The sequence below is a fragment of the Eretmochelys imbricata genome, chromosome 5 (assembly GCF_965152235.1).
Source record: "Eretmochelys imbricata isolate rEreImb1 chromosome 5, rEreImb1.hap1, whole genome shotgun sequence".
Lineage (NCBI taxonomy): Eukaryota > Metazoa > Chordata > Testudines > Cheloniidae > Eretmochelys > Eretmochelys imbricata.
The window spans coordinates 26,709,304-26,721,857 of NC_135576.1; the positions used below are offsets into that span (position 1 = coordinate 26,709,304).

The following is a 12,554-nucleotide window of genomic DNA, read 5'->3' on the forward strand; positions in this document are numbered from 1 at the left end:
GGATAAATATAAGCAAGAGGGATAGTCCAGTGATGTATAGAAAAAAACACACAGTATTTTTATTTTAAAAGAGAGAGGGAAGGATAATGCTACTGATACAGCTTGAAGCAAACTGAAGCACAATGGTCTGATTCTCTTCTCATATATGCTGTTTTTAACTAGTATAAATCCACTGTTTCAATAGAATTATTCTGAATTTTGTGTGCATTAGACCTGTTTTCACTTATAAAGATGGCAGGAGGCTATTCAGAAGACACCTTAGATTTCTTCTCTAAGAATAACACACACAGGCAGAGAGAACTGGCCTTGAGCTGGAATCGCAGAAGTGTCAGTAGTGTTCCCCTTCCAGGTTTCTTCACCCTCAGTATGATTCACCAGAATTAGTTGCTATTGCCTGGATCAAGGAGTTTAGGAAGATTGCTCTCTGAAAGGCAAACAAACAAAATCCCTTCAGATTAAGTTATCTTTAGTAACCTCATTCATGAAAGACACTCATGTAGATTTGTTCAGGTACATGCCTAGTTCAGTATCAAGTGATATTTTGAAATGCAGGCATTCATGGCTGTAAGCCTGGATGGCTGACACCCAAGAAAAACAGCTCTTTTCTTCAGCCAAACTTGAATGAAGACTTAGTTAACAAGAAGCAAAACAAGTTACCATTTGATGCCAGCTGGAAAGGAACGACAAGTGTTCTTTTCATTCCTCACAGAAGTTTAGTTACCCAAAGATACTAACATTGCTACAGGAAAATACTGATCAGTGTTGTTTTAGGAAAGTACTAGGACAAAGATAGAGGTGGAAAGGTTAAGCAAGAATTTAAGCACCACAATCACTTTCCGTTTTAGAGCACCACAAATGACTGGAACATCCTATCTTCTGGACTTACCAAGCTAATCAGCTACAAGGTCTTGCTGTTCCAGAAGCACTGGCTGGAATCACTTATGATGAACAAATGGGTACTTGAAATAGCCTGCTCGGGAAATGTGCTGAAGTTCATCTCAAATCCTCCAAGATGGTTCCTTTAAGCCCCAGGACTAAGAGATCACAGAAATATATTCATCATGCTTGGCTTTTTTAGGGCCTGATTGAAAGCCCATTAAAGTCAATGGGATTCTGGTTACATAGACTTCAATGGGTTTTCAGTCAGGCCCATGTAGTGGTTTTCATCAGTAGATTTCAAAGAACTTTACGAAGGTGGAAATTATTATTAACCCATTTTACAGATGGGGAAACTGAGGCACAGAGACCTTAAAATGACTTGTTTGAGGTCAACCAGGAAACCAATGGCGAAGTTGGGAATAGCACACAGTTTTCTGAGTCCAGTCCAATGCCCTATCCACTGGATCAGGGGTCTCAAACTCAAATGCCCATGAGGGCCACATGAGGACTAGTACATTGGCCCAAGGGCTGCACCACTGAGCGCCCCCCCACCGCTGCCCCGGCCCTGCCCCCACTCCACCCCTTCCCTGAAATCCTCACCCCAACTCTGCCCCCTCCGTACCCCCAGGGGGTGCAGGAGGGGTGCAGGGTGCAGCAGGGGGTTGGGGTGCAGGAGAGGTGCGGGGTGCGTCGGGGGCTCAGGGCAGGGGGTCAGGGTGCCGGGTGCAGCAGGCAGCTCAGGGCAGGGGGTTGGGGTGCAGGAGGGGTGCAGCAGGGGGCTTAGGGCAGGGGGTCGGGGTGCAGGAGGGGTGTGGGGTGCAGCAGGGAGTTCGGCTGCAGGAAGGGTTCGGGGGGTGATTCCAGCCTGGTGCGCACCGGGGGCAGGACAGACTCCCTGCCTGCCTGCCTTGCCCCCGGTGCACGCCAGGCCAGAGCCACTGTAGGTAAATGCTGGGGGGACAGAGGTGCCGCGGGGAGCTGGCACGCAGAAAATAACCGCGTGTTTGAGACTCCTGCACTAGATTATACTGCCTCCCAATATGAAGACAATACTCTGTTATGCAGCTTCTTCAGGAGGAAAGAACCCTTTTGCCTGTGCCCTCATTCAAGCATTTATTTGGCTTTTATTCCATCTTTTTCATGGTTCCGAATAAGTTGGGCAATCCATGAACAGTACTGGATCTCAAGATATTCAAGAAGTGGATGAAATATCTCAGGTTCTGGATGGAAGCTCTCTCATCATTCCTTTAAAACTGTGTCCTGCGGGAGATATCCTGACCTCAGTTGTACTAAAGGAAACAGTCACGTGCCAGTCAGATTGGAACACCTAAAATAATCACTAGGGGTTCTCAAGGGAGTTACAAAAAAATACCGTCTGGTATTAGAGCATTTTCTTGATTTCAAGCTTTGATCATTTTCCTTAAGTCTGAAAAAAGGTCTCTCCTTAGATCCCCATTATGATCCTTTTAAGGAATGTAAAACACTGCACTTCACTCATTTCAGTGGCCTTTTTGTCCTAGACCAATCCATGGAGTCTTTCCTAGTTGGTTTGGTTCAGTTGCCTTACCTTCCAGTTCACCTTCAGATTTTGAATGTCTTTAAGAATTTGTGCTTAATACTGCATATTGAGCTATTAACATAGACGTACAAAAACCCATAGCTTTCCTGTCTTGTAATTTATTCTCCTTCTCATGCATCCTAGGAGCTTGTTGGCTTGCCTCTTTTTTTTTAAACTTCTGACAGACATTGACCCTCTCATCAGTCATTGCTACCTGGAAGTCTCTTTCCATCTGCCCATAGTGTATCATATCATTCAATTTACCATATACTTCAAATTTTTTTCCCTTTCTTTATACACATAACATTTAATTTTGGGTGCCAGTCTCTTCTTTCTTTCTGTCAGTTAGTTTTTTACCTTAAATCTTTTCCTTATAACCTGACTGTGAGTATTCTAGTTTTATTATATCCTCTCTCTCTCTCTGTGTTCTCTTCATTTCTTTTTTTTTGTACTTAAATTGGCCAACAAAGCCCTTTCTTATACTGTTGTTTTTATTTGTTTTGAGATGTGGCAAACTTCTATTGGGCATTAAGTAACAGCTTTGGAACTAGCTTGTCTTGCCAATAACTGTTAATGGAAAAGATGCGTAATCATGCTTTTCATCAGTCATTTCAGTCTATGATTCAGTGCTTTCAAACTCCTTTCTTCTTTGTACCTTTCTTTTTGTGATTTGAATACTTGTATATTATGCTAACTAACCCTGGCGTGGAGGTTATGTTGAGGGTAAATTGTTATTTTTTATATGTTTCGGTATGGGCAGCCCATTTTGAATTATGTGTTTTGTAGAATATATATAGTGTGTCTTCATTACATAAGAACACCTACACTATGAATAACTATTTTGAAGTTTGTCTTTTTATTGGGATAAATAAATTATCTTAAATAATGAGAAAAATGTAATTTTCTTAAGATGCAAAGGAAGCACAGTTTGTGTTTTGGGGGCTTTTCTGAGGGTAAGGAGGAGGTATGGATAAAGATTTTTCTGGAAAGTTAGAAATGGATTGCTAAAATCTTGTAGATGCCTAAAGATGATAATCTGTTTGGAAGACCATGTTCAGGGTCTTTTAAAGGCAAATGAGTAGAAACTGGAAATGGCAAAATATTTTGTATGATTTTGAAATACACAGAGTTCAGGGGAAGCTCATAACAAACAGGCGCTCTTTGCAAAATCTTGGGATTTTTTTCCACCCACCCACTCTGAAGTCTGCCTTTCTATAGTAACTGGCTCAAAAGGGGGGTCCAATGTTCTCTCTAAAGCCTGTTTCTTAAATAATAATCCAGAACCTGGTCTTTATTCTGGCTTCCCCCACCCCCAAAAACGTTGTGTAGTGGATTTTTCCTTACTTTTGTAAGGGTCTAAATTATTTAAATTTATAAATGGTTAATGTTTTAATAGCTGATTAGAGTACAACGGATGAATACATTGCTTATAACCATGGTTTATAACCACGTACAATATATTGTAATGATGAGTTTATAATCATGTATACTGATCTTGTCTTTAACATGCTTATAACCACTATCCTTTTATTAACTCTCTAAGTTATTTATAAATGAATTCTTAATATAAAGAGTGACCAAAAATCATACCTGTTTGAGATGTAAAATATGCATAAGGCTTTCTAATATATAGGTAAAGAAAAAGAACAGTGTGATCAGATTCTAATGGAGATTCTGACATGATTTCTCCTAACTCCATTTTGGCATGTGCTTTCAAAATAGACAATAAGAAGATGGAGTCGTCATTAAATGGAGTAAGATAATTTAGTATGTCAGAGGGTCTATATGTAAACACAAGGAGCAAGAACTACTCAAATGTTACTAAAGGTAAATCTACACTGCAGTTAGACACCTGCAAGAGGCCTGTGCAAGCTGACTCGGGCTTCCAGGGCTCAGCCAAAGGGGCTGTTTAACTGCAGTGTAGACATTTGGGCCCGGACTGTAGGACCCTGTGAGGTGGGAGGGTCTACACCACAATTGAATGGCCCCTTACCCCAAGCCCCACAAGCCTGAGTCACTGGCATTGACCAGATGTAGATTTTTAATCACAGTGTTTTAAGCGTAGACGTACCCAAAATTACAGAGAGAAGGCACCCAAACCTAACCTCCTTCCTGACCATATCAGGTCTCCTGGCAGAGCCCATAGCATTGCAGGTAGCTTGCATCTCTGTTTTCCCACCCTAGGAGGACCATAGCAGGCTCAGCATGTAAAAGTCAGAAGAAATAATAATATTCTGTGAAAAAATTAGATCTTTCTGAGAAAGAGGCTGGCATGTTTGCTGCCACAACATAATGCCCAGCATTGTGTTCTCAACCTCAAACTTTCCTTACTTCAATTTCCCTAAATTCTATTTCTATTCACACATCTCTTACTTAGCATTTGCAGGGCCAGGCACAGATGTTTGTGCCACTTGTGGAGGTGATGATAAAGTGTGTGCGTTCTGGTCACTTTTTTAAGTATATGGGTTTTCTGTATGATATTCTGTTTTTCTTTCTCTTCTCTATAAGTCAGAATTGCCAAAAGTGGCTGCCATGGTACTTTCATGTGGAACTTTGAATAGGGGAAACAATGAATTTTTGAGCTATTTGAGTGAGTTATCTGCAAAAAATTGAGGGAATTTTATGGAAAGTGATTTTTTGAAGATTTTAAACCCATATAAAATAAATGTGCTTAAAATTATTTGTGCAAAATTCCATAGGATAATTTTCGGCAAGTTTGGATAAGCCCTTGTAGAGGGGCATATATGGAACAAAAATGTATGTGACCCATATGGAAATACAATATCAATAATGAAGCAGTTAGGGAATATATGAACACTTATGAGCTCATGTGAAAGTAGCATCTTTTCATGTTAGTTCTCACCTCACCCATATATAAGCATTTTTGATCTGTGGCAGCAGTCTACCATGTGTTATACACAGGTGGATCCCTGTACGCATGCAGAGCCTTTTGAAGTCAACAGGTCTCCACACGGGCTCCACACAAGCTCTGGAGTCTTTCTGTCTCCAGTGCATTGCAATATCTGGAGTCTAATTCTGTATGTGGATCAAATATGTCCTTTCTACCTAGTAACAGTTCTGCATTGGAAAGGGGATGGATTGAATGACCCTAGAAGGTCATTTCTATCTCTGAGTTCTGTGGAACATTAGACTTGTGTCTCTACAGCTCCAATGAGATTTGTATTTTGTTAATTAGTAGTTTATTTCTAGGCAGTCTCTTGATGTCATATTGACTATTGCACTCTATTTTTCACAATCCCACTGAAGGTTGACTCCCTTTGGGATTGTTAGGCTAATTAGATTTGTTCAAGGAAAACATGTGAATGGTTCTCAGTCCGTAAAGCCTGTGTGCTTTGTATAAATAAGGTCCTTTTATTAAGTAATTAGGAGGGTCTGTTGTGTTCTGTTTAGCTCAGATTAAGTGTGAGGACTGGATTATTAAATTCTCTGCCTTCCCTCATTCGTAATTGGGGATGTCAGAAAGGCTATGAAGTTCTGATTATTTTAGTGACGTTATTACACATCTACAACTCACTTATTTTTTTCTGTAGTATGTTTCTCATCCATTGTTATATTTGCTGTATTTCTCTGTGAGCTTTTTTGCACTTTGTGCTTATTTTACAGTCTGTAATGCTTAAAATAGTTATGAAAAAGTACTTCTTCCTGTAAAAACAATGAGGAGTTGTTGTGGCACCTTAGAGACTAACAAATTTATTTGGGCATAAGCTTTTGTGGCCTAAAACCCCCTTCATCAGATGCATGGAGTGGAAAATACAGTAGAGAGGTATAAATACACAGCATATGAAAAGATGGGAGTTGTCTTACCAAGTGGGGGGTCAGTGCTAACGAGCCAATTCAATTAAGGTGGAAATGAGCTATTCTCAACAGTTGACAAGAAGGGGTGAAATCACTTTTGTAGTGCTAATGAGGTCAATTTAATCAAGGTGGCCCATTTCAAACAGTTAACAAGTGTGAGTGTCAGCAGGGAGAAATTAGTTTTTATACTGACCCATCCACTCCCAGTCTTTATTCAGGCCTAATTTGATGGTGTCCAGTTTGTTGTCTATCAATGTGATATGTGCCACCAATACCCATCTGCCATGTACATTGGCTAAACTGGACAGTCTCTACACAAAGAATAAATGGACACAAATCTGACCTCAAGAATTACAACATTCAAAAACCAGTAGGAGAACACTTCAATCTCCCTGGACACTCAATAACAGACTTAAAAGTGGCAATTCTTAAAAAAAAAAAACCTAAAAAAAAAAACAGACTCCAACAAGAAACTGCAAAAGTGGAATTAATTTGCAAACTGGAGCCTGCACCCCGAACCTCTTCCCGTACCCCAACCATAGAATCATAGAATCATAGAATATCAGGGTTGGAAGGGACCCCTGAAGGTCATCTAGTCCAACCCCCTGCTCGAAGCAGGACCAATTCCCAGTTAAATCATCCCAGCCAGGGCTTTGTCAAGCCTGTCCTTAAAAACCTCTAAGGAAGGAGATTCTACCACCTCCCTAGGTAACGCATTCCAGTGTTTCACCACCCTCCTAGTGAAAAAGTTTTTCCTAATATCCAATCTAAACCTCCCCCACTGCAACTTGAGACCATTACTCCTCGTTCTGTCATCTGCTACCATTGAGAACAGTCTAGAGCCATCCTCTTTGGAACCCCCTTTCAGGTAGTTGAAAGCAGCTATCAAATCCCCCCTCATTCTTCTCTTCTGCAGACTAAACAATCCCAGCTCCCTCAGCCTCTCCTCATAAGTCATGTGTTCTAGACCCCTAATCATTTTTGTTGCCCTTTGCTGGACTCTCTCCAATTTATCCACATCCTTCTTGTAGTGTGGGGCCCAAAACTGGACACAGTACTCCAGATGAGGCCTCACCAATGTCGAATAGAGGGGAACGATCACGTCCCTCGATCTGCTCGCACCTGCCCAAGTCCCCTCCTGCACCCAAACTCCCTCCTAGATCCAGAAGTTGTTGACTTCTGAGTAACCAGTGAGGTATAATAGAAGCTGATTTGTGCTGGCGTGGTAAATCTAAGAATTGGAATATCCACCGGCTTTGATGATTGTCTGCCCCATTCTTTGCAGTTCACCCTTATTAAGTGACCTCAGCTGGCTCCCCTGGGATTCCGGTCACAGTAAGTATTGGAATATCCACCAGCTTTGGGTATTGTCTACTCCATTCTTTGCAGTTCACCCTAATTGAGTAACCTCAGTGTGGCTCCCTGGGACCCCTGTCATAGGGCCTACAGAGAGCTTTCTGCTCTCTTCAGCTTTCCCAAGAGACTTTCTCCTGGCTCTGAGACAGGTCTCACCTGCCCTTTTCTCACTGATTCTCTGTCTGCTCTCTCACTGGGTCTCCTCCCTCTCAGATTCTCCCTGGGAGTGCCTGTTCTGGCACAGGGAGGCTGGATCTGCTTCATTTACAAGGGCTGTCTGCCTTGTGACAGTTCAGTACTTGGCTTTGTAGAAGAACATAGGCTTGGAAGGGGCTGTGGCTTAGTGAATCAGAATTGGGATAAATATTCTGTGTTTAGAGAGCAGGATCTGCATCCATTTAAATCTCTTTAATAGGTCATAATTTGTGTACTACAATGTTATTCTGAACAGTTCATTTTATTATCTCTCTCACCTGGAAGTCACAATATAGAGGGAGTATTAAAACACAAACGAAAGAGAGTGGGGGAAAAAACATTCAGGAAACTTAACATTGAGCTTGATAATTAAATAAGCTGTTTAGTTCAACTTCTTGATCATGAAAATATCCTCATTACTTTTCCAAAAGAACATTCCTATCCTTCTCAAATTGTTTTGAATCACTTTTTGCAGTTATAAAAACGTAACAAATCTGTTTTGCAGATGTGGAATCTGCCATTTAAAAAAGTTAATTTTTAAAACTTGTATATATGATGTTTTTCGCATACATTTTCTTTTAAAAGAAAGTTATTATTTAGTAGCTAAACATGTTTATGTAGATTTTGATATCCTTCACTGTAAAAAATTAATTGTGATGGAAAGACAATATTGAAATTATAAGGTATAGTATTTAAAATACTATTATATGTAGTTTTTACTGAAATCCAGTTAACTTAGGTTTGTTGCAACGCAAGTGTGTGCTCAAAATAAGTGTTCTGTGTATGGACACATTTATCTAAAAAGACCCCTGCCATTTGACAGAACAATGAAAGGTGTCCAGCTATTACTTTTTTCCCTTTATTTCTACCGGAGCTTGGAAAAGACTGTGCCATTACTTGTTTGTGTATAGTCTTCACCTTAATAAGTGTTGAAGAGTTGAAGGAGGCCGCTTCTGGAAACCTTGCAAGGGTCTGATATAGCTTAGAACAGTTCTTTAAAGTTCCCCAAAATGTACAAGGCACCTTGCAAAACAAAGACACCGTTGCTACCCAGAAGAGATTACAGTCTAAATTTAACATGATATGAAACAAGTATTTATCAATAGGAGGAGAGAGAGGAAGGGGTGAGGAAAGACAAAAGTGACAATAATACTTGGTGTATGATCAGAATAAGTAATATGGTTAGTCCCTGAAGCGTGTGTGTGTGTGAGAGAGAGAGAGAGAGAGAGAGAATTTTAAGAGAAATTTGAATTTGGTGAGGGAAGTGGGCTGTTATGAACAAGTTCAGGGAGGTCATTCCAAGTGTAAGCAGCAGCATGAGATAAAGCATGAACGTGCCTGTGAAGGGTGGAGACTGAGTATGGAGATGGTTGTTGGCAGAGTGGAGCATGTCGAAGCATAGATAAACACTATGTGACGGAAAGGGCCTTGAAATGGGCCAGTGGGGATGTTTTTTGCAGTGTCCTGCATGGAGCTCTTCCCAGCCCAACTCTAGTAAACATTTTTATCTATGAGCTGGAAGAAAATATCAGTTCATTGCAGATGATGCCAAACATAGGTTGAATGGTAAACAAGCCTGTTCTACATAGTAATCTGGTAAGATGGGCTCTTTTAAACATGCATTTTAAGGAAAGGGGCACTGTATTATGGAAAGCAACGACTGAAAAAGACTTGAGGGTCATTGTGGATATTAGCCAACTGAACTGAACAAGAGTGATTGATTGGCAATCCCTCGATTTCGAGGATGATCTCTACCACGGATTTACATATGGATCCTGAGATGACTCAGGAGTCTGATCCTGGAACTGCAAATTCACACACAGTAGGTACAGACATTTTGTGGCAGGCCAGCGGCTTGCTAGGAGAAAGTTATTTCTTTTTCCTTCCTCCTCTCTCTCTTTTCAGCTTTGAGGGCAAGGCGCTTCTCGAAGCGGGCCACTGTCTGATGGAGGATATAGCGCCATTGGGGTTGGTTGTGGCTTGCTCTTCCCAGCTTGTGATGTCCACATCAGTTTTCTTAAGATATGCTTTCAGCATGTCATTGTAGCATTTCCTCTAACCATCACAGGATCTCTGACCAGGAGTGAACTGAGAGTAGAGGACTTGTTATGGGAGGCAAGAGTGTGGCATCCGCACACAATGTCCAGCCCAGCAAAGTTGGTACATGAGGATCATTGCTTCAATTCTGGTGACATTGGCTTCAGCGAGGATGCTGGCGTTAGTGCGGTGATCTTGCCACTTGACGCAAAGGATCTTCCAGGTTGCGCATCCATAGACGAGTGTAGGAACAACAATTGTCTTATAGACCTGGATCTTGGTGTCCTGCTGTAGGTCCTTGTGTCCTGTTCTGGGAAAATGGCTGCTTTGGTACAGTAGCATTTATTTTTGCCAGGAGAACCAATAAATTACATTCTTTTGTATCATAGGCATTGTTTTCCCTGAGAACTTAGTGATATCTATCTTTTTTTTAATTAATGATCTCCCTTCCCTTGCCAAATCCTGAAACACTTTTATGCATTAGATGCCAGAAGAGGTTTGAATTTTTATCTGGAAAGAACTCAACGTTTTAAAAGGACAGAAAACATTTGTGTCTAAGACAGTTTAAAGAATCCACCTGTGTCCCAGCCCTCTGTCCTTTTGGTGTTTATATGTATCTAAGAAACATAGAAGAGCTAGGCAAATATTATTCTTTCTTTAAAAATAAAATTACATACCATGTATTTTTTAATTCAGTTATACTGAAAAAAGTGGTTGCCTCGTATCATCAAGGGAATTCTTTAATATGTGTTAACTGTTTGTAAAGCAATTATTTCTTTAAATCTCTTGCCAGAACTGTGAGGACATGGGATGTTAACAATGACAAAAAGCACAAAGGTGTGTTTAAACCACGGTCAGGTCAAGGTAAACGGGTGATTCCTACAACTTGCACATATAGCAGAGATGGTAAACTTATTGCAGCTGGCTGCCAAGATGGCTCCATCCAGATCTGGGACAGAAATATGAATGTAAGTGAAGTATACTTTTTAACTTTAGCATTTCATATATTAACAGTTTCTCTTGCTAAATTTTGAAGTAGTTTTAGGATGTTTTATATTTTATACTTAAAATATTTTTTTCTGAAAGACAAGTATTTAGTAAATGAGGTTTAATATTTCCTCTGCTACCATATCTCTGTCATCTCAGTGCCTGCTGCTACCCCACCCAAACAAATAATAGACTAGCTAGCAACCTGATTTTGTCTATTTTTTATATATGTAGTGACAGCTATAAATAAGTAAAGTACTATCTGTCTAAAGATAACAAGGTGACTATGAAGAAGCTGTCACTTCCTATAGGCTCTTATGACATTAAGAAGTACATGTCAGTGTTCTACTCCAGATGTTGAATAAATAATTCATCCACTTTGGAATGGGTGATACAGGTAATATACAGAGGAGAGTAAGGTCAAAGCACACAAAGATGGGAATGCACCTCAAGTAAAAATGTTTTCTTGTTTTGTCCAAAACGTGAAATTTAACATGGAGGTGATATTACTCCAAAAGACCCTTGACTGGAAATCCCAAAATTTCATGGTTATGCTACATCCTCAGATGGGTATGGTAATGAGTTAGATCCAGAGCATGTGGGCAAGACCCACCAGTCAGACACCTCGTAAAGAATTCTCTGAAGTCTGTCTCATTATACTATTCGCTACATAAAGTTAGCAAGCTCAGTCTTGAAACTGGTTAGATTGTTTTGTCCCCACTGCTCCCATTGGAAGGCTGTTTCCGAATTTCACTCCTCTGATGGTTAGAAAGCTTCATCTAATTTCAATGCTAAACTTACTGATGGCCAGTTTATATCGATTTGTTCTTGTGTCCACAGTGGCAGTTAACTTAAATAACTCCTCTTCCTTCCTGGTATTTATCTCTCTGATGTATTTATAGACATGGTATCTCCCTTCAGCCTTCGTTTGGTTAGACTAAACAAGCCAGTCTCTTTGAGTCTCCTCTCATAAGGTAGGTTTTCCATTCCTTGGATCATCCTAGTAGCCCTTCTCTGCACCTGTTCCAGTTGGAATTCATCTTTCTTAAACATGGGAGACCAGAACTGCACATAGTATTCCAGATGAGGTCTCACCAATGCCTTGTATAATGGTACTAACACTTCCCTGTCTGTACTGGCACCACCTTGCGTGATGCATCCTAGGATTGCATTAGCCTTTTTCACAGCTGCATCACATTGGTGTCTCATAGTCATCCTGTGGCCAACCAATACACCCAGGTCTTTCTCCTCCACTGTCACTTCCAACTGATAAATCCCCAGTTTATAGCAAAAATTATTGTTGTTAATCCCTAAACGCATGACCCTGCGCTATTAAATATCATCCCACTTCTATTACTCCAGTTTACAAGGTCATCCACATCTTCTTGTATGATATTCTTCCCCTCCTCCATATTGGCAATATCTCCCAAGTTTATGTCAGATGCAGATTTTATTAGCACACTCCCACTTTTTGTGACAACATCATTAATAAAAATGTTAAATAAGATTGGTCCCAAGGCTGATCCCTGAGGACCTCCACTATAACCTCCCTCCAGCGTGCCAGTTTAACGTTCAGTATGATGTGTTGTAGTCTCCCCTTTAACAAATTCCTTATTGACTTTCAATTATCATATTAATCCCCATCTTCTCCAATATAACTAATAATTTCCCATGTGGAACTGTATCAAATGTCTTGCTGAAATCCATGTAGATGAGATCTATTGAA

At 40.4% G+C, this 12,554-nt stretch overlaps 1 protein-coding gene across 1 annotated transcript in view; it reads left to right on the top strand.

The window, feature by feature from the left end:
• Positions 1 to 12,554, top strand: part of WDR70 (WD repeat domain 70) — a 270,222-nt gene that overhangs the window by 153,910 nt on the left and 103,758 nt on the right. The window contains exon 10 of the mRNA XM_077816773.1: positions 10,635 to 10,809. Within this exon, the coding sequence (XP_077672899.1) occupies positions 10,635 to 10,809 (175 nt within the window). The remainder of the gene's footprint in view (positions 1 to 10,634; positions 10,810 to 12,554) is intronic.